Here is a 27,003-nt window from a genome sequence, read left to right on the forward strand (position 1 = left end):
AGGGCCTGAACCCCTCGCCTTTGTCCTGCTCGCAGCTCTGGCCACAGGGGGCGGGCAGCCAGGAGGAAGAGGCACTCAGTGACCACGGAATCTGTCCTGCCCAGGGAGGGGCCCTCAGGCAGCCGGCGCTGTCCTCACAGCCTGCCCCCAGGAACAGAGGACTTTCTGGGTGGAGGGGAGTGGGGAACGTCCAGGCGGGCCCAGGCTGGCGGTTCTACTCGGGGCCCCTCCTGTCATTAGAGCTTCTCCTGCAAAGCAAATCACCGCTCTCTGAGGGATGCGAGAATTTCTCAAGAGGAGCTGATTACTGCAGCCCTCCCAGGATTCAGAGCCAGAAAAGAGGGCCCGCCTAACCACTTCCTTGCTCGCCCAGAAGTGCCCCTTCGTGGGGGTCTCCCCTGGCCAGGCCCACCTGGCTCCAAAGACCATCTCCGCCTGCCCCTCGTTTCTACACTTGTTCAGCCAGCAAGAGTGCCACGCCCTGGACAGGCAGTGCCCGGGTTCACTGCACAGCAGTTCTGTCTGCTGGACGTGCTGTGATTCCCATTGCAAGGACGAGAAAATCGAGGCCCAGTGCCATTAAGGCCCTTGCCCCCTACCAGAGGACTGGCCAGAGGCTTGGCCGGGGCTGGAAGAGGATCTTGTGTTGGGGCAACCTCTCCGCCATACCTGAGACACAGGTAAAGCCAGTTGTCCATGGGGGAAAATGTCCCCGCCTGCCTGCTGATGGGGATTTAAGGGGCACGAATACTCTGGATGCGTGGCTCGTTGCCACCGCTCAGGCCTCCTTCCTTCCCTCCGTTGAGCAGGTCCGTGTTGATGGTCTCCTGTGCTGAGCTCTGTACCACACACACTCCAGACAGACGTCTAAGCAGAGGATGTTCCAGTCTTTCTTGGGTCACTGGCTGGCCTGCTCCTGTGGCTTTCCTTGCCATTACTTCTGAAGGATCAGATGAGGAGACCCCCCCCCACCCCTGCCCCGCTGGCAACAGCTCTGTTTCAGGCAAGGCTCTGCCCCTGTGTCCATCTCCCAGACCAGGAGAGCAGGAGTGGCTCTGGACTCTGCCTGCTTCCTCAGCTACCAGTGGGCAAACCCTCACCGCCTCTATGCTGGGCCTCTGTCCTCCCTCCCAGGCCAACCTGTAAACTCGTGGGTTTCAAACCGAGCACCGTGGAACCCCCGGAGGCTCTGAGGGATCCTCTAGGAGACCAGAGGGTTCCCATGCCCCCCGAGTCAGACAACAGCAGCCCCATTTCCATCTGATTTGCAAATGGGGTCTGGGTAATCCTTTGCCTACAGGAAGGTTCCTGTGTTTTCAAAGACTGATAACTATCTTTGGACACTGGATCAGAAGAATCGTCCTCTTTGGGGCGCCTGGGTAGCGCAGTCGTTAAAGCGTCTGCCTTCGGCTCAGGGCGTGATCCCGGCGTACCGGGATCGAGTCCCACATCGGGCTCCTCCACTGTGAGCCTGCTTCTTCCCTCCCACTCCCCCTGCTGTCTTCCCTCTAACGCTGGCTGTCTCTCTGTCACATAAATAAATAAAATCTTTAAAAAAAAAAAAAAGAAGAAGAATCGTCCTCTAACTGTTTCATATGCCCTCCTGCCTAAGATGGGAGTACTGTGGTTCTCTGTCGGCCAGCACCTCAAAGCATGCTCTCGTGCCAGCTTGCCCTACTACGGCTGGTACGCGACTGCAGGTCTGTCTCCTGACCTCTCTGTGCCCCCATTCCACAGCTGGAGAAGGCATGCCAGGCGACCTTGCTTTGGCCCTGGCTGTCCTGGGGGTGCTTCCAAAGTTCCATCCTTAAGAATGCTCTTTGTTCCTGGTTTCTGGGGGAGCTATCCTTTATAAAGTTAAAACAAATTGTTTCCTATCTGTTTCTGGCTTCCTAGGAACTATTTTATCTAATTCTGGTGACAACTACATGGTTTTCTCCTTGGGTTCCTGCCTCAACCACCTGAGGCCCCATATTTGCATTAGCTTCTCTTTCTTAGATTAGACGGTGGCCCAGGGTGGTTGTCAGGAACGTGCACTCTGAAGCCCAACAGCCTACATGCTAACCCCCACATAGCCTTGGGCAGGTCAGTGAGCCAGAAGCATCTCACCTGGGCTGACAGAAGCACTGAGATCATGAGGCGGTCATGCAGCTTCCGTTCAGAAGCAGCACAGGAAAGAGACTCTAGTACCCAGGGCGCGCTCACTGCATCCTGGCTGCTCTCCTTATCATCAGGACCCTCTGGCAGCAGCTCAAGTGGCTCCAGGAAGAGCCCGTGCCCTGCACACTGTCCTCTAGGCCCATCCATCCCCTCAGCAACCCCACCATGATTTGTAAGTAACCATTCCCCTCCTGGACGACTGTCTGCCTTCCCCCACAGGGACAGGGACCAAGGTGATCTCCTTTACTGCTCTGCCCTCAGCACCAAGAACAAGGCCCCGCACCTAGGAGGTGCTTGGTGAGGAAGGGAGGAGGAGAGGAAGGAAGGGGAGAGAGGGAGGGAGGGAGGAAGGAATGGGGTAGGACTTGGGAGGGGTGAATGAGAGGACGCTCGTCACCATCAACATGGTGTCTGGCACATGTCAGCATGCCAGAAACGACCCTCGTCCTTGTATTTAGTGCTCGTGTTCACCTAGCATGTTACCTTGAGGACATGTGTCAGACGTGTCATTGATCCCTCCATGTTTAGCACCTACTGTTCTCTAACGCTTTGTTTTGGAATCTGAGGCAGGGCCGCCTCCTCCATTCCCACCCCAGCACACACAGCAGGGGTGCAGTTCACACACTTCAGACAGCTGGAAGCTTCCGCCAGGGTCTGAGGTCAAGCGGAGGGTTCACGGAGAGCAGGAAGCAGAGTTCCCAGCTTTAGGCCTGTTTCCCGGGCTCGTGTCATTTACAGGACTGTTAGCTGTCTCGGGGGCCACAGGGCACACCCAGGGGCTGAGCTGCAGGAGCACCCTCTCCTCGGGGTAGGAAGCCCACTAGGTGCCCTAAAAACAGACCAAGAGGGACCCAGCAGCAGTGAAGGGAGCTCCATGGGAGGTGACCACAGTCCCAGTGTCCCCTCTCCTGGTCCCCGACTCCTGCAAGTTCACCCAGCCCTTCCTCCTCATTCCTGCATAGCCAGTCCTTGAGACCCCTGGTCTACCTCCCAGCCCTGAACTGGCCTCCACCCGCCCCCGGGCTCTTGCCATGCTCCCCCCTGAGGCAGAGCAGGACTTCAGGGCTGGTGACCTGTGAAGAAAGGCACAAACCATCCTGGACCCTCTTCCTCAACCCCTCTCATTTCCCCCAGTTCTGTTCCCTGTTCACACGCCACGCCCACATCAGGGTCGGCCCAACCAGAATCCAGAGTCTGGTCCTGGCATCTAAGCCTGGGGAAGTCCTCAAACTTCTCTGAGCCTCCCTTTATTCATCTGTGAGAATGGCGGTACCGGTACCCGGCCCTCCCAGGGCTGCCATGACAGTCACAGGACATGACCCCCTCATGGAATAGGCGTATCCTACATGTGACCTCCTCTTTCTTGTCTCCCCAAAGTCCTCCTCTACCCCTGCCCACAGTGACCTCGTTGTCCCCAGATGCATCCGCCACACACAGACTCCCTTGGCCTCTCCCACTCAGCACCCTCTACCCACCAGCTTTCTGCCATCCACCCTCGAAACTGGCTGGATTTAGGTAAATGTTTGAGGTAACACCTTTTCCTAAACTCCAGCTGTCTGGGGAGGGAACAGGTCAGTGGCTCAGGATGCTCACTGTCCAAGCTCGCAGGAAGCAAGCACAGTTAGAAACCAAGCTTGTGCTTGACCTGCCTGTTCAGCTCCACAGCCAAAGTACTCGGGTGGGGGTGGCACGGAGGCGGCTTCCTGTCCCTGTCCCTGCCACGGAGCTGGAGGGAGAGTCTCATACACAGAAGGAGCTCCCTACATTCATTTGCCCGGTTTGGTTATGAAAATAAAGCCTGAGTCCTGATCATTTTAGAGGCTACCTACCGCTGCCTTTATGCCTCATCTATTCAGAACTCGTGATTAGCACCACGAAGATCAAAGAATATTGAACCCATGCAGAATATCCCTGGCCATTTAAATTAACCTGACCTTTCATGTGGCTTTATTTTTTAAAATGGCATGGAAGAAGAAAAGAAAGAACCCCGTGGAGATGGGGCCAGCATCCTGACTTGAACTGAATCCCTCTAGTTTCACACAGTAATCCCCTTCCGGCCCTCCTGGTTGGGTCCATCGCATCGCCCTGGGGACACGCAGAGGAACAGCAGGACCTGTTATTGGTGGATACACAGCTGTCAGCTGAGCTCACACTGCTGCTGTCTCATCCTAGTAACACCCAGAATGCCTGTGTGGCTCTGGGCCCACGGGCCTTCTCCTCCTCTATGGTACTGCATGTCTGCGGGATGCAGCCCCGATATGTCCCTCAACCCAGAACCTCCCTCCTGCTCCAGACCCACACCCTCTAAATGTGGGGACGGCCACTTGATGTAGATGGCGAAACTTTTCGCTTTGAACTTTGATTTAAACTTTTATGTTTTCTGGTCATTGGCAGATTTCAAGCAATCGGCAAACGTCAAATGTAACAAGAACGCTGAGAAAGAGGAGGTTAAAGTTGCTCTGAGGCTGTTGAACAGGAGGGAGGCCACACCACGGCCACGTGCAAAGCACTGCTTTCCTAGAAACTCGGCCCACGGCGTGTGTCTGCTGACGAGTGAAAGAGACCCTGGAGGGGATGGACCACAGCGTCTCCCACACCAAATCAAACTGTCTGCCGGGAAACATGGCCCCTCCTTTCCAACGTGACGTCCCCTGCTCACCATTGTCTGTTTGATCTCAGGAAGCTCCGGGACAGAAAGGCCATTGGAGTTCCTTTTTCTCCTGTCTTTCACATGGCTACCCAAAGAGGTGACTCCCTGTGATGCCCAGTGCTGACCACACCCACGTGTGCATCACGTGGCACCCCAGTCACATGCTTACACCTTGAACCCAGGAGAGGGAGCTCCTTTTCTCTCTAAACTTTGCTGTTGCCCCATGTCAGAGGCAGAGACAGAGCCACATGCCAGCCCCCACTCCTTCCCCACAGCTTGAACTGCGCTGGGGGAGAGGGTGCCTGAGGATCAAGGCCGGTGCAGGAGCTCCCCCACCCCGGCTGCTCCTTTCCCTTGGCTGAGGTTCAGCAGCATGCAGAAGCTGAGCTGGGGAGCCTTGCAAAGGAGGTGCACCCGTGGGAGGTGCTGGGGCTTCAGGCGAATATGACCTTTGCGATCCTCAGCTCTCCTCTGTAGAATGGGGACGATGATTCTCCCTCGCTGGGCTAACATGTGGGCTCGATGAGAAATGTGAGATTTTACAGCACAGTGCTCAGAATGGGGGGGGGGGAATCAGTACATGGTGTTCTATCTGAAAGGTGAGAGGAACATTGGCCAGCCTGGGAATGGGGTATAGACCTCCTCCATCATCCCAATGAGAGGTGCTGGCCAGGGTCCAGGTGGGACACGCTCCTTCGTGGCCCCCTCACAGCCTGACGTGACCTTCAGGGAATGTGACCACAGTCAGGGCCAGAGGAGGAGGACAGGAAAGATGCGAGGCCAGCTCCCCAGACAGGCCTGCCCACCAGAAAGACCCAGGGGGCTTCTACAGGGTGGCGTGAGCCTGCACAGCCCAGGCCTGCTTGTGGAGACACAAAGCCTGAGGTCCCTTCTGAGAATCCTCACCTAGATGGTTCGATAGCCCTGGTCCCCTATGAGCCATCATAAAGGAGAATGCCCTGGTCTCCAACCATAGCGCGGGGGTGGGGGGTGCCCTCATCCCCCACTGCAGAGGGGGCTACCTTGGTCCCCCACTGTAGAGGGGGTGCCCTGCTCTCCCACCATAGAGAGGGGGGTGCCCTGGTCCTTTACTGCAGAGGGGAGGGTGTCCTGGTCCCTCACTGCAGAAGGGGTGCTCTGGTCCCTCACTGTAGAAGGGGGTGGGAACATGAGGAGGGGCCCCAATGAGGCTGTAGGTGCCAAGAACTTAGCTGTGGTGGTTGGCACCACTCCCCTCCACCTTTGCTTGGTGGTTCCCTCAGCAGCTGGATAAATGCTGGGTTCTCAAGGTGCAGTGGGGATGCCTCTGCCATTTCCCTTCTCAGCCATCACTAATGGATGACAGAACAAGTCTGCCTTGCTGACTAGGACAGAGAGCACAAAGAGAAGGTGCAACTCTCTCAGCCTGTGACACCCCTTCCCCCTACCTCCCCCTCCTCCACATCTGCCTCTCAGGGGATAGGGCACTAGAGCCCATACTTCCAGGCTCCCTGGCCCCATCATCTGTGCCTCATCAATCTCTGGGACCTGGGGTATGCACATGACATGCACAGGGCATGCCCAGAGGACAGGCCCAGGGCAGAGGCCAGAGCAGCTCCAGGAGGTGGGAGTCCTGGTCCCTGGTACAGGGAGTGTGCACTAGGAGAAGAGAGCTCAGCTGTCCGGGTGCGTCTCTGGCCCACACATATTCCCTGCTCTGTTCCCTGGGGAGGGCGTGCCTGGCTCTGGATACCTTTCAACAGCACAGGCTTTGGCCTTGTGGCGGATGGATGAGGAGTAGGTCTGCTGCTCTCCCCGGGGGCAGCTGTCACACCTGCACAGTGAAGTAGTGGATGGGGGGGGGGGCGCCATCGCTGCCCGGGACCCACTGGAGCTGGAGGCTGTGCACAGTCACTTCTGACTGTGACACCAGGAGTTCTCGGACGGCGGGGGGGAAGGGGGGGCACTGGACGCTCTGCAACCAAAAAAGAACAGACCAGGGACACGTGACCGGCTGCTTCTCCAGGAAGGCACCATGTCAGCTCAAGCATAAGGACGCGGGCTGCCCATGAGGGCAGAGAACAGGGAGGTCATTCCCAGTTCCGCAGGCACCTGCGGCTCCCTCACGGCCAATTCTGGACCTGCCCCAGCCTGGACCTCATGGAAGACCCTGGCTTGCTCCCAAAGTGCTGCTCTCTCCTGTCGGAGACAGTCGGACAGACAGGAGGATGAGCCCACATGTGCTCCGTGGCAAACACACATCCCTACAACATCTCGAAGTTGACACCTGGGCTCTGCTGAGCACATCCAGGCCCCTGTGGACTCTCCCTGTGATCTCAGGCTCAGTGCGTCTGTCATGCTGACTCCTTCTTCCTGGAAGCCAACCCGAGCCTGAAACACAGACAGTGTCCCACTCGGCTCCTCCGGGACGTGTCACCGCCACTCTGTCCCCACAGTGCTGGCGACTGGGAGTGCAGAGCGCAGGGAGCGGGGACCTGGCTCCCGAGCGTGGATCGTTCCCAGCATGCATCTCCCTGTCCCATCAATTGCAGCAGAGAAACCCCACAGAGGAAGGAATAATTGATTAATTGTTTATCATGAAGAAGGTGCTGAATTCCCCTAGGGGGCTGCATCAACTCTGGCAAGAGCCTTTGGTAGAGGCACTCAGGGCCCTGAGCATGCCCCGACAAGGGGGAGCCTGAGGATCTGGGCCAAAGCTGCAGGAGGGGTTCTCCTGGTGCCTGTCCCCAGTCTCGCCAACCCCACCCCTGTGCTGGCAGCTGCAGGTCAGACAGCGCTATGCGCCAAAAGCCAGGGGCCAACTATGCATGGCTGTCTCTCCACCCACCTCAAGCTTTGGCGTCTCCAGTGACTTCAAGGCTTCCTTCCTCCAGTTAGCAGTAGAGGTAACCTTGTCAGAGGAGGGGCTGTGCATTTGTCTTCATCCTTGGGGGACTGAGGCTCGGCGGTTGAGGTCGGGGGACTCACAGCAGGCTACGGCCTTCCCCTGGAAGGTGTGGAGCCCTGGAAGCTCCGAAGCCACAGATGGGGGACACCAGCGTCCCCCCGTTGGCCATCGCAAGGGTCAGCCGTGTGCCTGGGCCAAGCAGCCCTGTCCTGAGCAGCTGGGTGTTCCAGCCAGGGCGGCCTCCGAGCAGGTGCCAGAGCTCAGTGGGCCCTTCCACCTTGTGGGGCATCAGCTTCCCCAGCTGCTCAGCCTGCTTGTGAGGGAATTTGAGAGAGCAGTGAGCCGCAGTGCCTGGAAGGTGGCCAGAGCGTGGCACGGGCTCAGTGCACGCTAGGCTCCTTTGCCTTCTACCTTTTGTAGGTTTCGGATCGGCCCTTGGGATGGTTTTCCAAGCACTCTGGGCTCAATTCATGCCTCCCTAAGACTGTCTAGATCTTCTCCTAGAGTGATCCCGCAGGCCACGGGGACACTGGCTCACATTCTGAGTGCAGCCATGGCACCAGCTCTGTCCCCGGAGTTCTGCGGGCCATTCTGGCCCTCAGGCTTCCCAAGAGGCCACCAGGTGAGTGCAGGGAACAGAGAGGGGAAGGGCCTTGCCTAAGGTCACACAGCTCCAGAGCCTGATGCTTGGGGACTCCCAGAGCCCACCCATTTACTCTGTGCGCAAGCACCTTCCTGTCATCCTCTTCCCTGAGACCTCTGGGTCTGGCCCTGATCTCCCAACCTGGAGTTGGGGCGGCCCTGGGGAGGGAGTCTACTGAGGCAGATTCCAGAGTGAGGCTGGAGGGCATGTCAGGCACTCGCTGAGATGGGAACCCACAGCAGATTTCTGTAGGTGGAGGAGACTGTCTGTGGAGGGTGTCCACGTCACGGCCTCACAGCTGTGTCCCCGGCAAATGACTGAATCCGTCTGGGCCCCACTTCTGTAGAACTGGGGCTCACAGCGCTTTGTTCCCCAGGCCTTTTTGAGGATAAACCAAGACAATGTACAATAAACATCTCACCAGTGCTTGGAACGGAAGCAGTGTCCGTGGAGACAGATCTCCCTATGACTGCTGGGTAGAAAACTTGTTTATTGAGCCCCTGCTGAGCTGGGCACCTGGTTTTGAACATCAGCCATCAAGTGCCTGGCTTCAGGGAGCTGCACTCCAACAGGATGACTCAGAGCCACCCTGGGCCAGTTACACAACCTCGCTGAGCCGTGTCTCCAGCTTTAAACCTTGGACATTCCTGTCTTTCTGGTAAATGGGCTGTGCAGACATGCGACAGTGCAGGGCCTGACCCAGGAAGCCATGGACCCAGCAAGTTCATGGCTCTCATTTAGGCCCAGCTCTCCTCCCCACAGCACCACAACAGTGGACTTGGTCCCCAGGGTCGTACGTCTCTTCTTAGTGGTGATGACAGTGGCCACCAGCAGCAGCCCATAGTGGTGTTTCGTCTTGGCCAAAAGCCTGAAGAGGTATGCCGACTCCAGGGCCAGCTTGGCTGCTGTGAACTGCCTCACCGTGGTCCCCACTTCCACTGATGTGAACGTGCTGGGGCTTTTGCTGGCCAGGCGGTAGGGGATCTGGTACCATGTGGACAGGGCAGGAGGACCACCCATTGGTCACATCACCCCCCTCGGACCCCCACATTCCCGCCACCCAGCCACCACCGCTCTGCTTTGTTTCCCTGACATTCTTCCTCCTCTGCCAGCATCTGAGAGGGAGGGCACAGCCATGTTGATGGATGGAGACTCTGAGTGCTGGGACCCCATGACCCTCGTTCCCCTTCATCCTTCCCGCCACCAAGATGTGGACAGTTTCATCTTCCCCAGGGCTGTTGGAGCTAAGAGAACATGGCAGGAACCAACCAGTGCTCCTGAGGGGCAGGCCCAGTGCTCCCTGCTTTTTCTCTTCCTCCTCACCCCTCCTGCCACCCCCCCTTATCCTCCCAGGGCCCAGGGCAGTGCCTCCTCCTAGAATGTTCCTTCAAGTGTGCCCTTCTCCCACGGTTACATGTCTTTCCTCTCAGTCATCCTCCCTGTCTGTCCACAGATCCCAGCTTTGGGAATGGGAGCTGGTGCAGCTCAGCATTGACTCCTGCTGTCGGCCCCTCCTCTGCGCCCACCCCCAGGAAACCCCAGCGTGGCCCCCATCCTGGGGATTCCCCTGCAAATAATAACCCCCTGCCAAGGAAGCAGTGGGGTGCATGTTCTCAGTTCTGGGGGGCTTCCGCAGCTCTGAATGGCTCCTGAAGTTCCTTGGTTTTCAAGGGATTGCAGTTGATGAGATGTTATGAATGACCAAGCCTCCCAACCAGGCTGTGCCAGACCACCTCCACGCATGTCTGAAGAGGCAATGCCAACTGTCAGACCCAGCCCAGGACCCAGCTGTGCTCCTGCCCTGATTAAAACCAGAGCTGGTGGGGTGCGGTGGCATCCACAAACACAGAAGACAGCCTACCTGCTCATTGACAGATGACGTGGGCCTCAAAGTCAGGAAATCATGGGGTCCAGAAAGAACTTGTGTTTACTCAATAGATGTGTGCCCCACGAACCCAGAAAGCTCTGGATCAGCAGAGGGGCTTCTTGGGTCTGTGACAGCAAGGGCAGAGTGGTGACAACAGTTACCGTCCCCATGGACTGTGCTCAGTCAGCCTCCAGGCCTCCCGGGTTCCTTTCTGCAGCCACCTATCGTAGTCAGTCCCTCCCAAATGTCCCCTGGGGGACACACTGCCCCTCCTGAGGACCATGGCTCCACAGTCGGACCCGCAGCAGCTTGCCTCCCCTGGGCCTCTCTGCTCTGCACTCTCCTCCCTTCTGTTCATCAGCAACAGGCAGGAGCCTGTTTGGGTCCATCCAGCCAACTCCTGGTAGACCTGCCATCCCAGAGCCAACCTAGGAAAAATTCCTCAGCCCCTCAACCTGTGAGGAGTGCCCTCCACTCTCTGTTCTGCTCACCACCTGCTTGTTCACAGGCCACATGCCTTGATGAGACCCTGGACTCCCTGGAGACCTGGAAGGCATCTGTCTTGGCCTCCCCGCAAAGTCCTTGGAGTGGCAGGGTTTCAGGGCCCTGAAGTGGAATCATGCAATATTGGTCTTTCTCTCCGTGCTTTATCGCACAGAGCATAATATCTTTTCAAGGTCCGTCCATGTTGGGGCATATTTCAAAATTGAATTCCTTTCTAGACCTCCAGTTAATAAAAGTGTATCAATATTGTTTTGCTAATAAATGCACCACATCCATATAAGATGTTATTAGTGGAGGAATTGGGGTCGGGGGGCGTGGGTTATGGGAACTTTCTATGTTATCTGTTCAACTCTTAGATTTGTCTAAACCTCCTGTTGTCAATAATGCCTATTAACTTTTTAAAATCTGAGAACACTCTTTCAGGGAGCGATCTGTGTCAGCCAATATTGGTTCGAACATCAGCTAAAGGTCTGTACGTTAGCTAAAGATGTTGTTTACTGGTAAAGGTGAGCCCATTCTTGAGTTAGAAATGCACGTTGACTGCTGGAGTTACAGCGATACTGACTGACTTGATCATTTGCCTTTGCATACAGAAGAGAAGAAGGTGGCTTCACATTTTGATGGTTATCTCTTACATACGGGTCACTGAATAAAGTAGCATCATTCTTCTTGAATGAACCTAATGAGTCCATCCCCACAGTACCTTCAACTGGGTCATTGGTAGGGTGCCCCCTGTTGTTTGGCCAGAGGCGGAGTTTTCAGAATCACTGCTTGGGGTCAGGTGATACTCTTGACTTCAGGCAGGAGCCGCGAGCTCCTGAGAAAGTTACGGACACCCCTCTGTGTCTCATTTGCCTGTTCTGAGATGTTGAAATGTGACTGTGGCCTACTTATTAGAATTATGTTATGAGGCTAAAAGTAAATAAACACAAGGAAAGCCTTAAGAAAAATAAAATAAATGACTGGTGTTTCATAATCACCCTAAGTGTTCAATTACTGAGCGACTGCAAGAATAAGGTAGACACTTGGTGGTGGTGGAATCCAGAGAGGGGACGTGGATGGCTCCACAGCAAGATAGGATGGACGCTCACTCTTAGCTTTACATGGGGAGGATGCTTTACTGCTCGTGGACAATACCTGTTACCATCTCCTGTAATCCTCAGGTCAGCCCTATTGAGGTGGGTGGGGGCAGAGCAGGGGCTGTAAGCCATATTCTAGTGGGAGGCACTGAAACGTAGAGAGATTAAGTGACATGCCAAGAGTTACCAGTCGCTTTTGCCAACATTAGAGATAGATTTCTTGTTTTTTTTTTTAAAGATTTTATTTATTTATGTGACAGAGAGACAGCCAGAGAGAGAGGGAACACAGCAGGGGGAGTGGGAGAGGAAGAAGCAGGCTCACAGCGGAGGAGCCCGATGTGGGACTCGATCCCGGTACGCCGGGATCACGCCCTGAGCCGAAGGCAGACGCTTTAACGACTGCGCTACCCAGGCGCCCTAGAGATAGATTTCTTACAGGCTTTTTCTATTTATGCACTTCCCACCAAAGGGAACACTGTTCTCATTTGGGGCAGACGTAGCAATTCCTCCAAGTCGTGTGCCTGAATCATCACAAGTGGCCTCGGTTTGGAGCTGACACAGGAGTTGGAATGTCCAACCTTGGTGATTCATTTCATTTGATGAAATCGGAAGTTCCCAGAGGGACGTACCATGGGGGGTCCACGGACGGATGGCACATCCAGCAGTCAGAAACCCAGGAGTGACGTCAGGGATGTTCTGACCTATCAAGGGTAATAATTAGTAGAATGATTAGAATAAGAAAACGGGAGTAAAGGGGTCATTCTGGGTGAATGGCAACAAGGGTTTATGGAAAATGAGAAGAATTATTTTAACTGAGCAGATACAAAACAGAAAAAGAATCAAATGGGAGTCTTGACCCAATATCTTGTGTGGAAACTGCCCACTAGCCATCACAATTTGCCTGTTCTGAAAATCTTGGGGCAGCTGCCTGCTTCTGAAGACTGGCTATTTTCAGAGGATCTCTGAGAAACCTCAGTTTGAGTAGCCCTCTAATTGTGTGAAATTCTGATTTTTTAAATTATTATATTTATTTTAGTGGAGACATGTGAACCCAAGGGTGAACTCCCAGGAGTTACACTGCTTTGTTTTTAAACAGTACCTGAAGGGGTCCCTTCAGGGGATGTGTAAGGGCAGTTTTTCTCTGATGTCTCTGCCTGAGGTTGAAGATCATGAAGAGGCTTCCAGGAAGATTTCAGGAATGGAGGCCTGAAGCTGTTGGTGAAAACCTTGGGCACTATTACAAGGGCTCTTTGCAATATGCTGCCATGTCTGCACGTAGTAGGGTAGTGCAATCTAGTCTGGGTAGTGAAATTCCTAGAGATAAGGAACTTCCAGCTACTCATTTAGTGGGAGAGCCCGTGTGTTCCCAAGGGTATAGACTGGAGAGCCATCATCGCTAGTGTGTATTTGCACCCAGGGAGCTCACAGGTTTCTGAAAGTTTTGCTACTTTTAATGGAAGGATGAAAATGTTTTGCCCACTTGAAACAGTTTATGTCTTAAATAATGAACTGTGTTCCAGCAAAATTGTAATTTCTTGTGAAACTCTATATTTCTTTTTGGCCAAGTAAAGAGAACCCTTTTTAGAGGCTTTTTTGTTCTCTGGACAAAGTTGGAGATCATTCACACGTTGTATAAGAACTGAATTACAAGGGAAACTTAGATTTCCTTTTTCAGTCTTGATCGAGCACATGGGAAAAGGAGAGGGGCCTTCAGTGAACTCCTGGGCCATGACTGTCCAGGTATGCCACTGTTCTGTCCAGGAGAGAACAAAAAGGATATACCCTTCTGGTCTCTTAGTGAAACAACTTTGGATTCAGAATTTCTTTTGGAGGCCTCAACATAGCATCCAAAATGTGCTGCCCATTGGGCTTCCTCCTTTCCGATGATGCTTCTCAAATGAATGATTTTGCCCCAATCAGGTTGTCTAGAGTTGGCCCTGAAAAGCCAAGTCATCGTTGGTGAAGTCGTGGGGAACAAGAATTCGGATTGTGATGAATGTACACATGAGCATCAGACATTTTTTTCTGGAAGAGGAGAGGGGTTAGGTTTAGAGGATTCCCAAGAGAGCTGGTGACAGTTGGTTGAAATAGAACATTTGTGCATCTCATGCCTTGGGCCCCAAAAATGACAGGGCTGAAGAGAGAGATGATAGATTTGAAGATCCAAGAACACCAAGTGCCGGGAGGAGCCCAGGTCCTGCAGGAGGAGGATCATAACAAGCAGGAAAGAGGAACTTGGCCAAAGCTACAAAAAGGACCTTCTCAGTAAGAGAGAGGAGACGGGTGCCTGGGTGGCAAAGGCGGGTAAGCATGTGACTCCTGATTTCGGCTCAGGTCATGGTCTCTGGGTCCTGGGGTCAAGTCCCATGTCAGGCTCTGCCCTCAGTGGGGATTCTGCTTTGGGGGTCTCCCTCTCTCTTCCTCTGTCCCTCCCCCACTCGTGCCATCTCAGTCTCTCCCAAAATAAAATAAATAAATCTTTACCAAAAAAAAAAGAGTATAAAAATGAAAGAGGAAATAAATTACATGCGGATGGTGGATCTATGGGTCCGAGGCTTCGCATCCTGCGAAGTCGTCTTCCTTACGGACGACAGTGGCCATCGTCATGGCCTGGTCTTGGGAAAGGAAAGGGGACAATCAGGGTGAAGTGAGGATTCAGGCCACTGCCCCCGGGATTATGTCCCCGACCCCAAAACTCAATGCTGCCCTCAGCTCCGCAGTCCCCCCACCTCACCACCCATGGGGCCGTGATCCCTTTACCTCACTGATGAGAAAGGCGTCCAGGGTCTCTGGGCCCTTCCCAGCCCTCAGATTTCATAACTGGGACCAGGAAGCAGTGCCTGTCAGCCCATTCTTTCAAGAGGCAGCCACGGTGGTGCCCATGACTTTCTGTCCCCATGATTTCCTACCTTCCTCTGCTCCCTCCTGCTACCCTCCCTCCTCTCTCCCTGAATCATTAATTCCTTATTTCCCTTCTCCTGTCATCTCCAAAAACCAGACTGTTCTCTGCAATGGGAACAGTGGAGGAATGATCATGGGTTTACTGACACGCTCCCTAGTCAATCAGTTGATCAATGAGCCAATGCAGCTAACATGGAGGCGGCTGCCACGGGCCTGGGGTGATGCTGGGCCATGAGAGTGACCATCACCTGGGCAATCAAGTAGACTGCCCCGTGCCTGGGCTCATCTTGGGCACTTGACACACACTTCCAATTGATGACAGCCCGTAAGTGTCCTAGCCCAGAGAGGAGATGAGTGTGACAGTAGAGGTAATGGTACTTGTCCGAATTCCCCTAGTCTGTCAGTGGGGGGACGGGCATTCTCCAGCTGGTGTGGCCACATAAACACCAGTACCTGCAGTGTTCACCAAAGACCCTGAGACCTGGAAGGACTAGGGGAGGCCCCGAGCAGATGGATGGAAGGTCCGACGGTGGGCCGTGGGGGACCACGATGTGGGGACCAGGCCCGTCGCTGTCAGTGGACTCTGACAGGAGCAAAGACCCTGGTCCCGCTTCCCAGAGCCTCTGTCCTGGGCCCAGTCAGTCCCAGGAGACCAGCTCAGAGGGACCGTGAGAGCCAGTGTGTGCTGCCAGCCCAGCAGCCTTCACACAGGCCTCTAGAATTCCCGTCAGCCAGGGAGGGTCTCCGGGCAGCTGCATATGAGCCTCTCTCCCACGGAGCCAAGTGAAGGTCTTGCTCTGCTCCCCGTATAAGGGATGTGGTGAGGAGAAGAGAGAAATGTGCTCCAGGATGTGCCTCTCACCTCACCTCTGCAACAGAATGCCTCGGGGAATATTGCTCGCTATGAATGGGGTTAGAGCATATGGAGGCATTTGGTTCCCAGGCATGAGCTGAGGGCCACCGCTTGGCCTCCCGCGGTCATAGGGCTATAATGTGTGCGCTGTGACGAGATTCCTTTATCTCGTCTTTTCATTTCGTTTCTTTTCTTTTAATTTCTTTTCTTTCTTTCTTTCTTTCTGTCTTTCTTTTTTTTTTTTTTTTTTTGAGAATGTGGACAATGGACATTGTGCAGTGGCAGTGGGATACACCTCCTGGAGCAATATGCAATCTCTCTCTCGCTCTTTCCATCTCTCCCTCTCTGCATCTCTGCATCTCTCTTTCTGTGTCGGACTCTCCCTGTCTCCCACACAAAAATACAATCTTATCACATAGAGCCACAAAAGACACCCCAAACCCAAGCCTCACGCACACACACCCACACCACACACAGGGAATACAATGCCTTCCTAGGACTGTAGACACATGGACACACTTTTTCACCTGGGAAATCTCCTGTCCACCACACCCCCACAACCCAATCAGGGCGGCTCGCCAGACTGAGGATTGCAAGGATGCCCCACCTGCATTAACATCTAGTGTTTTGTCTCAGGAAGAGGCTGATTCCAGAATACGTACCGCATTCACCAGATGCTCCTGTCCCCTGCAGGTACAGAAAAGAGGACACCGTGAGGCCCAGGTCATGCTACACACTGTCTGTGTGAGCTTTATTTCCCTCAATGACGTTAGGAACCCAGATGGAACACAGTGGTTGAGTCCAACGACTCCAAAGTAAATGAACTGGGGATGCCTTAGGAAGTTGTTTTTCCTGGGGGACATGTCTGTCCAGTCCATTCAGGACGGTGACTACAAAATGCTTCATCCAAGCAGGAGAAAGTGTTACTGAGGGACAGGATCCTACCACAGCGTTTAGAACCACGTTTGGTGTCGCCAATGCTAAGTGTCCTCTCAAATCAGCTAACGGTTGGCAGAGACAACCACTCAACGCTCTCCCCACCAGGGAAACTCCATATGTAGAATCTCAAAAGTATATATAGCTTTTCACATAAAATCTGTATATAAAAATAATTTCATTTCCATATACAAGCAGTTGACATTAGGAAACTGATTTTTGTTTTAGTATTATGTTCAATTCGCCAACACAGAGTATACTGTCTGAATTTCATCTGAATTTGATTGGAAAGAAACCCAGAAAGCAACATTTGTTCCTCGGGGATAGACAGGCGAGCTCACCTTGTCAGGAGGCAGGCCCTCCTCCTCTGGGATCCTCTGATACAGCCAGGACCAGACAGCGCCATCATCAGTCACATCTAGAAGGACACAGAGCACCTGTCAGCGTATTGGTGGTGCTGCTCAAGAATGATGCGGGGAGGGGCGCCTGGGTGGCTCAGTCGGTGAACCATCTGCCTTCAGCTCAAGTCAGGACCGCAGGGTCCTGGGATCGAGTCCCGGATGGGGCTTCTGCTCAGCAAGGGTCTGCTTTTCTCTCTCCCTCTGCCCCTCTCACCTGTTTGTGCTCGCACTCACTCTCTCTCAAATAAATAAAACCTTAAAAAAAAAAAAAAGAATGCCTCGAGGTGTATTGCTCACTATGAATGGGGTTAGCATATGGAGGCATTTGGTTCCCAGGCATGGGCTGTATGCCCCGCTGGGCCTCCCGCGGTAATAGGGCTAAAATGTGTGCCCTGTGATGAGATTTCTTTATCTCATCTAATCTTTTCTTTTCTTTCTTTCTTTCTTCTTTTTTTTTTTTTTTTTTTTTTTTTGAGAATGTGGACAATGGGAATTGTGCAGTGGCAGTGGGATACACCTCCTGGAGACATATGCAATCTCTCTCTCACTCTTTCCATCTCTCCCTCTCCCTCTCTGCATCTCTCTGTCTGTGTCTGTCTCTCCCTGTCTCCCACACAAAATCACACACTCACAATCACACCACATAGAGCCACAAAAGAAACCCCAACCCCAAGCCTCATGAACACACACCCACACCACACACAGGGAATACAATGGCTTCCTAGGACTGTAGACACATGGACACATTTTTTCACCTGGGAAATCTCTGGTGCCCCACACCCCCACAACCCAATCAGGGCGGCTCGCCAGACTGAGGATTGCAAGGATGCCCCACCTGCATTAACATTTAGAGTTTTATCTCAGGAAGAGGCTGATTCCAGAATACGTACCGCTCTCGCTGGTGATGGTTGAAGGTGTCACCTGCAGGTACAGAAAAGAGGACACCGTGAGGCTCAGGTCATGCTACACACTGTCTGTCTGCATGAGCTTTATTTCCCTCAATGACTTTAGGAACCCAGATGGAACACAGTGGTTGAGTCCAACGACCCCAAAGTAAGTGAACTGGGGATGCCTTAGGAAGTTGTTTTTCCTGGGGGACATGTCTGTCCAGTCCATTCAGGACGGTGACTACAAAATGCTTCATCCAAGCAGGAGAAAGTGTTACTGAGGGACAGGATCCTACCAAAGCATTTAGAACCACGTTTGGTGTCGCCAATGCTAAATGTCCTCGCGAATCAGCTAACGGTTGGCAGAGACAACCACTCAACGCTCTCCCCACCAGGGAAGTTCCATATGTAGAATCTCAAAAGTACATATAGCTTTTTACATAAAATCTGTATATAAAAATAATTTCATTTCCATATACAAGCAGTTGACATTAGGAAACTGATTTTTGTTTTAGTATTATGTTCAATTCGCCAACACAGAATATACTGTCTGAATTTCATCTGAATTTGATTGGAAAGAAACCAAGAAAGCAACATCTGTTCCTCGGACAAAGAACTTCTAGCTCACCAAGGCGAGAGGTGTGCCTCCGGCGCTGTCTCCTTTGATGGGATCCAGGGCTTCCTCCAAGGCATCTAGGACACAGAGTACCCGTCAGCACATTCCTCTTGTTGCCCAAGAATATTCATGGAATGTTGCTTGATATGGACACGAGGCTGGGGTGTATGGAGCCAGCTGGTTTCCAAGCATGGACTGAAGTGCCCCTGCTGGGCCACCCACTGCAGTAAGGCTCTAAAGTGCGCAGTGTGATGACATAGCTTTGGAGAAGGGTGACATCATGCAATATCTGTCTGACATATCTCCTGGAGAAACACCTTTCTCTCTCTTTCTCCCCCTCTCTGTCTCTCTTTCTCGGTCATCTCTCTGTCTTTCTCTGTCTATGTCTCTCTGTCTTTCTGTCTTTGTTCCTCTCTCTCTCTCTCTCTCACACACACACACTCACAATCACACCACATAGAGCCACAAAAGACACCCCAAGCCCAAGCCTCACGCACACACACCCACACGACACACAGGGAATACAATGGCTTCCTAGGACTGTAGACACATGGACACACTTTTTCACCTGGGAAATCTCCTGTCCACCACACCCCCACAACCCAATCAGGGCGGCTCGCCAGACTGAGGATTGCAAGGATGCCCCACCTGCATTAACATCTAGTGTTTTGTCTCAGGAAGAGGCTGATTCCAGAATACGTACCGCATTCACCAGATGCTCCTGTCCCCTGCAGGTACAGAAAAGAGGACACCGTGAGGCTCAGGTCATGCTACACAATGTCTGTCTGCATGAGCTTTATTTCCCTCAATGACTTTAGGAACCCAGATGGAACACAGTGGTTGAGTCCAACGACCCCAAAGTAAGTGAACTGGGGATGCCTTAGGAAGTTGTTTTTCCTGGGGGACATGTCTGTCCAGTCCATTCAGGACGGTGACTACAAAATGCTTCATCCAAGCAGGAGAAAGTGTTACTGAGGGACAGGATCCTACCAAAGCATTTAGAACCACGTTTGGTGTCGCCAATGCTAAATGTCCTCGCGAATCAGCTAACGGTTGGCAGAGACAACCACTCAACGCTCTCCCCACCAGGGAAGTTCCATATGTAGAATCTCAAAAGTACATATAGCTTTTTACATAAAATCTGTATATAAAAATAATTTCATTTCCATATACAAGCAGTTGACATTAGGAAACTGATTTTTGTTTTAGTATTATGTTCAATTCGCCAACACAGAATATACTGTCTGAATTTCATCTGAATTTGATTGGAAAGAAACCAAGAAAGCAACATCTGTTCCTCGGACAAAGAACTTCTAGCTCACCAAGGCGAGAGGTGTGCCTCCGGCGCTGTCTCCTTTGATGGGATCCAGGGCTTCCTCCAAGGCATCTAGGACACAGAGTACCCGTCAGCACATTCCTCTTGTTGCCCAAGAATATTCATGGAATGTTGCTTGATATGGACACGAGGCTGGGGTGTATGGAGCCAGCTGGTTTCCAAGCATGGACTGAAGTGCCCCTGCTGGGCCACCCACTGCAGTAAGGCTCTAAAGTGCGCAGTGTGATGACATGGCTTTGGAGAAGGGTGACATCATGCAATATCTGTCTGACATATCTCCTGGAGAAACACCATTCTCTCTCTTTCTCCCCCTCTCTGTCTCTCTTTCTCGGTCATCTCTCTCTTTGTCTTTGTCTGTCTATGTCTCTCTGTCTTTCTGTCTTTGTTCCTCTCTCTCTCTCACACACACTCACAATCACACCACATAGAGCCACAAAAGACACCCCAAGCCCAAGCCTCACGCACACACACACACACCACACACAGGGAATACAATGCCTTCCTAGGACTGTAGACACATGGACACACTTTTTCACCTGGGAAATCTCCTGTCCACCACACCCCCACAACCCAATCAGGGCGGCTCGCCAGACTGAGGATTGCAAGGATGCCCCACCTGCATTAACATCTAGTGTTTTGTCTCAGGAAGAGGCTGATTCCAGAATACGTACCGCATTCACCAGATGCTCCTGTCCCCTGCAGGTACAGAAAAGAGGACACCGTGAGGCTCAGGTCATGCTACACACTGTCTGTCTGCATGAGCTTTATTTCCCTCAATGACTTTAGGAACCCAGATGGAACACAGTGGTTGAGTCCAACGACCCCAAAGAAGTGAACTGGGGATGCCTTAGGAAGTTGTTTTTCCTGGGGGACATGTCTGTCCAGTCCATTCAGGACGGTGACTACAAAATGCTTCATCCAAGCAGGAGAAAGTGTTACTGAGGGACAGGATCCTACCAAAGCATTTAGAACCACGTTTGGTGTCGCCAATGCTAAATGTCCTCGCGAATCAGCTAACGGTTGGCAGAGACAACCACTCAACGCTCTCCCCACCAGGGAAGTTCCATATGTAGAATCTCAAAAGTACATATAGCTTTTTACATAAAATCTGTATATAAAAATAATTTCATTTCCATATACAAGCAGTTGACATTAGGAAACTGATTTTTGTTTTAGTATTATGTTCAATTCGCCAACACAGAGTATACTGTCTGAATTTCATCTGAATTTGATTGGAAAGAAACCAAGAAAGCAACATCTGTTCCTCGGACAAAGAACTTCTAGCTCACCATGGTGAGAGGTGTGCCTCCGGCGCTGTCTCCTTTGATGGGATCCAGGGCTTCCTCCAAGGCATCTAGGACACAGAGTACCCGTCAGCACATTCCTCTTGTTGCTCAAGAATATTCATGGAATGTTGCTTGATATGGACACGAGGCTGGGGTGTATGGAGCCAGCTGGTTTCCAAGCATGGACTGAAGTGCCCCTGCTGGGCCACCCACTGCAGTAAGGCTCTAAAGTGCGCAGTGTGATGACATAGCTTTGGAGAAGGGTGACATCATGCAGTATCTGTCTGACATATCTCCTGGAGAAACACCTTTCTCTCTCTTTCTCCCCCTCTCTGTCTCTCTTTCTCGGTAATCTCTCTCTTTGTCGTTGTCTCTCTATGTCTCTCTGTCTTTCTATCTGTCTTTGTCCCTCTCTCTCTCTCACACACACACACACACACACTCACAATCACACCACATAGAGCCACAAACGACACCCCAACACCATGCCTCACGCACACACACCCACACCACACACAGGGAATACAATGGCTTCCTAGGACTGTAGACACATGGACACACTTTTTCACCTGGGAAATCTCCTGTCCACCACACCCCCACAACCCAATCAGGGCGGCTCGCCAGACTGAGGATTGCAAGGATGCCCCACCTGCATTAACATCTAGTGTTTTGTCTCAGGAAGAGGCTGATTCCAGAATACGTACCGCATTCACCAGATGCTCCTGTCCCCTGCAGGTACAGAAAAGAGGACACCGTGAGGCCCATGTCATGCTACACACTGTCTGTGTGAGCTTTATTTCCCTCAATGAGTTTAGGAACCCAGATGGAATACAGTGGTTGAGTCCAACGACCCCAAAGAAGTGAACTGGGGATGCCTTAGGAAGTTGTTTTTCCTGGGGGACATGTCTGTCCAGTCCATTCAGGACGGTGACTACAAAATGCTTCATCCAAGCAGGAGAAAGTGTTACTGAGGGACAGGATCCTACCACAGCGTTTAGAACCACGTTTGGTGTCGCCAATGCTAAATGTCCTCTCGAATCAGCTAACGGTTGGCAGAGACAACCACTCAACGCTCTCCCCACCAGGGAAATTCCATATGTAGAATCTCAAAAGTATATATAGCTTTTTACATAAAATCTGTATATAAAAATAATTTCATTTCCATATACAAGCAGTTGACATTAGGAAACTGATTTTTGTTTTAGTATTATGTTCAATTCGCCAACACAGAGTATACTGTCTGAATTTCATCTGAATTTGATTGGAAAGAAACCCAGAAAGCAACATTTGTTCCTCGGGGATAGACAGGCGAGCTCACCTTGTCAGGAGGCAGGCCCTCCTCCTCTGGGATCCTCTGATACAGCCAGGACCAGACAGCGCCATCATCAGTCACATCTAGAAGGACACAGAGGACCTGTCAGCGTATTGGTGGTGCTGCTCAAGAATGATGCGGGGAGGGGAGCCTGGGTGGCTCAGTCGGTGAACCATCTGTCTTCAGCTCAAGTCAGGACCGCAGGGTCCTGGGATCGAGTCCCGGATGGGGCTTCTGCTCAGCAAGGGTCTCCTTTTCTCTCTCCCTCTGCCCATCTCACCTGTTTGTGCTCTAACTCACTCTCTAAAATAAATGACATCTTAAAAAAAAAAAAGAATGCCTCGAAGAGTATTGCTCACTATGAATGGGGTTAGAGCATATGGAGGCATTTGGTTCCCAGGCATGGGCTGAACGCCACCACTGGGCCTCCTGAGCTAATAGAGCTAAAATGTGTGCCCTGTGATGAGATTTCTTTATCTCATCTTGTCTTTTCTTCTCTTTTTTTTTTTTTTGAGAATGTGGACAATGGGAATTGTGCAGTGGCAGTGGGATACACCTCCTGGAGACATATGCAATCTCTCTCTCACTCTTTCCATCTCTCCCTCTCCCTCTCTGCATCTCTCTGTCTGTGTCTGTCTCTCCCTGTCTCCCACACAAAATCACACACTCACAATCACACCACATAGAGCCACAAAAGAAACCCCAACCCCAAGCCTCATGAACACACACCCACACCACACACAGGGAATACAATGGCTTCCTAGGACTGTAGACACATGGACACATTTTTTCACCTGGGAAATCTCTGGTGCCCCACACCCCCACAACCCAATCAGGGCGGCTCGCCAGACAGAGGATTGCAAGGATGCCCCACCTGCATTAACATTTAGAGTTTTATCTCAGGAAGAGGCTGATTCCAGAATACGTACCGCTCTCACTGGTGATGGTTGAAGGTGTCACCTGCAGGTACAGAAAAGAGGACACCGTGAGGCTCAGGTCATGCTACACACTGTCTGTCTGCATGAGCTTTATTTCCCTCAATGACTTTAGGAACCCAGATGGAACACAGTGGTTGAGTCCAACGACCCCAAAGTAAGTGAACTGGGGATGCCTTAGGAAGTTGTTTTTCCTGGGGGACATGTCTGTCCAGTCCATTCAGGACGGTGACTACAAAATGCTTCATCCAAGCAGGAGAAAGTGTTACTGAGGGACAGGATCCTACCACAGCGTTTAGAACCATGTTTGGTGTCGCCAATGCTAAATGTCCTCTCAAATCAGCTAACGGTTGGCAGAGACAACCACTCAATGCTCTCCCAAAAAGGAAAATTATATGAGATCTATATGTATAATCTCAAATATACATTGTCTGATTTTCATCTGAATTTGATTGGAAAGAAACCAAGAAAGCAACATCTGTTCCTCGGACAAAGAACTTCTAGCTCACCATGGCGAGAGGTGTGCCTCCGGCGCTGTCTCCTTTGATGGGATCGATGTCTTCCTCCAAGGCATCTAGGACACAGAGTACCCGTCAGCACATTCCTCTTGTTGCTCAAGAATATTCATGGAATGTTGCTTGATATGGACACGAGGCTGGGGTGTATGGAGCCAGCTGGTTTCCAAGCATGGACTGAAGTGCCCCTGCTGGGCCACCCACTGCAGTAAGGCTCTAAAGTGCGCAGTGTGATGACATGGCTTTGGAGAAGGGTGACATCATGCAGTATCTGTCTGACATATCTCTTGGAGAAACACCTTTCTCTCTCTCTCTGTGTGTCTCTCTCTGTTTCTGTCTTCTCTCTCTCTGTCTCTGTCTTTGTCTCTCTTTCACTTGCTCTCTCTCTCACACACACACACACTCACAATCACACTACACAAGACACCTAACCTCCAAACCTCATGCACACACACCCACACCACCCAGGGGGAATGCCTTGGTTTCCTAGGACTGGAGACACATGCACATAGTTTCTCACCTGGAGTCTGCTTTTCCCCACACTCCCAAGCCTCAGTCCTACCAGGAACCTGGAATCAGACGGCTCTCCAGACTGAGGACAGTGAGGACATCCCCCCAACCTGCCTTACCATCTGGAGTTTTTCCTCAGCAAGGGACTGATTCCAGAATACGTACCACCTCCACATGGTTCTGGGGCCACCTGAATTTACAGAAAAGAACACACCCTGAGAGTCAGGTCATATGCATACTGTGTCATCAATGGTTCTCTTGGTGACTATTGAAAACCAAATGAGAAACAGCAGGAAAGACAAAGGCCCGGAAAGGAAGCACAGTGTGCACCCGTGGAAAAGGCATGAGCTTTTCCTGGGGGATGGATCTTTCAAATTCCCTGAAGCACAATTACAAAACTCTTAATTCAGGGAGGAAATACCGCTTCTGAGTAAAAGGTCCCCTACCACACAGTTTACAACCTCCCCTCCCAACACCCCAAGAAAATGGTACCTCACGTCTAAAAACTACACTGTCATGTTGTCATAGCTGAACTCACTTCAAAAAGACGAAACTCAAGTAAGAAACATTTCTTTCTCAGGCAAAGACAGCCAAGCTTACCCTCGATGTGTTGGGCCATGGTGGTTTCTTGCCAAGGTCCTCCTTGGTTGACTCTGAAAGGACACAGAGTAAGTGTCAGTCCATTGTTGGTCCTACTCGGGAATTACTCTATGATCACTGTTGATATGGACACGGGACAAGACTCTATGGGAGTGACTGGCTAAGAAGCATGGGCTGAGCTGCTGCTGGGCCATTCTCCTTGGTGGGTGAGGAAAAGCAAACAAGAGGATGAGAAAACGATGGAGAAACAGACCTTTGACTTTCTAGCTCAAGGCAACCTGGTCGATGTGAGTCAGTTAGTCTAAAAAGAGGTCGCCTGGTTGCACACTGTGGTGTCGTGAGGGAGCCCCACCCCTCCCTCTGCCCGTAGCAAAGTCTCTCTAATTGTTCTGCCAGGACGAAGCTCCTCCAACTGGCCATCTGAACAGGAGACAGACTACAGGACACAGAGTACCTTCCCGCCATGGTGCTCTATCTCATGAATGACTCAGAGAGCTCTGCTTGACTTGAACGACAGAACAGTGGAGATGGATGTGGTTGGTTAAACAGCATGCAGTTGCCAATGGCAAGATTTGATTCCTTCTGGTGGTTGAGTAATTTACAGTGTATCTATATTACAAACTGAGGGCTGCTGAAGGGGGGGTTGGTGAGGGATGTGGTTGGTTTAACAGCATGCACTTGCCAATGACAAGATTTGAGTCCTTCAACAGTTGAGTAATATTCCCATATATCTAGAGAACACACTGAGGCTGCTGAAGTGGGGGGATGGGGTAATTGGGTGATGGGCCTTAAGGAGGGCACTTGATGGAATGACAACTGGCTGTTACCGCAACAGATGAACCACTAAGTTCTACCCCTGAAACTACTAATACAGTATATGTTACCTAATTTGAATTTACATTAAAAAAGAAAAGCCTGCAGTTGGCTATTGGTGAGCCCCCTTCTTCATGGAAGGAGATGCAGAGAAGAGAAGCAGCAAAGAAGGGAGAAACAGAGTCCTGGCTTTGCCATTGAAGGCAAAGGTACACCTGAAACGAACGGAATATGGTGTGTCAGCTCAACTACTTCCATTAAAAAATAATAATGATGAAAAATAAAGACACCCTAAAGACAGAAGATAGTCCAAAAATTTAAAAATATGAAATAAATAAAAATAACATCATTAATCTTATGGTATTTCCCCATCCAGTGTGTGTCTCATGTATGTGTTCACTGAGTCGGGTGGCTCTCCGTGCTAGCAGTAGTCATCCACTAATGGGATGGTCCTTTACAGTGGGAGGCCTGGGTTCCTCCCGACGTCGTCTACCTCAGCTCTGTAAGAGAGGTGCAGGAAAAAGAGCGGACCCTGGGTTAGTAACCATATGTTACTTGGAGTTCTTATTTGTCCTTGTTGCTTGGGTGTGTCATTGCCAGCACTGGAGGCTTTCTGGGGCTCAGGGGGATCATGCAATCAAAGAGCACTAAACTATCTCTTGATTCCCGTTTGGGGCCAGCCGCTGAGAAGTGACCCAACACTGAGAGAGATTTACCACGTTTTTCAATGTTGTGCCTCCCAGTCTCAAAATCTGTGAGCTGGACAGACAGTTTGGACCTTCTGTGTGCTTTTCACACTAAGGGCTATGCCCAAGTCTGCCCTCCATGTGACCACTGAGGCCACCTCATAATGGTAGACAGTACTTGGGATCTCTGTAGACTCATGCAGCTCAGATATATACACAGGCCTTGGAAAGATCCTGCATGGTTTCTGTTGAACCCATGGCTCAGAGCTATGCTTGTCAGTGTGGGAAGTGCAGTTCAGTATCTCAGAGTAGCAGCATGGGCCCAGCCATCTGGGTGCACATTTTGGCATTTCCACTTAAGAGCTTGTGTGCTTGGGCGCATTCAGCTCTGTGCCTCAGTTTCTCCATCTGAATACTGCCCTTAGCAAGCAAAGTACTGCATTGGTGGTGAGGGTTGAATGGTTAGTGTAAGTAAAGCATGCCATGGAAATGCTCAGGAAGGTTCCTTGGAGGTGAAATGTCTCATCTGAGATGCCATAACTCCACAGAACTCAGAGCTGCAGTCAAACTCTGCTGTCCAAGCTCCCAGGCCAGTGCTTTCCCCATGACGCACACCTGTTTTGTCT

General features: G+C 51.6%; 1 protein-coding gene across 1 annotated transcript in view; it reads right to left on the reverse strand.

Annotated features, from left to right (window-relative positions):
* Positions 1–14,316: 14,316 nt before the first annotated feature.
* Positions 14,317–27,003, reverse strand: part of LOC125282191 (uncharacterized) — an 89,954-nt gene continuing 77,267 nt past the window's right edge. Inside the window, exons 6-20 of the mRNA XM_057306416.1 lie at positions 24,879–24,931; positions 24,444–24,468; positions 23,763–23,827; positions 23,248–23,278; positions 22,325–22,401; positions 21,711–21,735; positions 21,010–21,074; positions 20,392–20,416; positions 19,707–19,771; positions 19,088–19,112; positions 18,397–18,461; positions 17,772–17,802; positions 16,822–16,898; positions 16,207–16,231; positions 14,317–14,405 (exon numbers count right to left, since the gene is read on the reverse strand). Of these exons, the coding sequence (XP_057162399.1) occupies positions 14,332–14,405; positions 16,207–16,231; positions 16,822–16,898; positions 17,772–17,802; positions 18,397–18,461; positions 19,088–19,112; positions 19,707–19,771; positions 20,392–20,416; positions 21,010–21,074; positions 21,711–21,735; positions 22,325–22,401; positions 23,248–23,278; positions 23,763–23,827; positions 24,444–24,468; positions 24,879–24,931 (728 nt within the window). The 3' untranslated portion in view covers positions 14,317–14,331. The remainder of the gene's footprint in view (positions 14,406–16,206; positions 16,232–16,821; positions 16,899–17,771; positions 17,803–18,396; positions 18,462–19,087; positions 19,113–19,706; positions 19,772–20,391; positions 20,417–21,009; positions 21,075–21,710; positions 21,736–22,324; positions 22,402–23,247; positions 23,279–23,762; positions 23,828–24,443; positions 24,469–24,878; positions 24,932–27,003) is intronic.

This window comes from Ursus arctos, unplaced genomic scaffold (assembly GCF_023065955.2).
Source record: "Ursus arctos isolate Adak ecotype North America unplaced genomic scaffold, UrsArc2.0 scaffold_37, whole genome shotgun sequence".
Taxonomy (NCBI): domain Eukaryota; kingdom Metazoa; phylum Chordata; class Mammalia; order Carnivora; family Ursidae; genus Ursus; species Ursus arctos.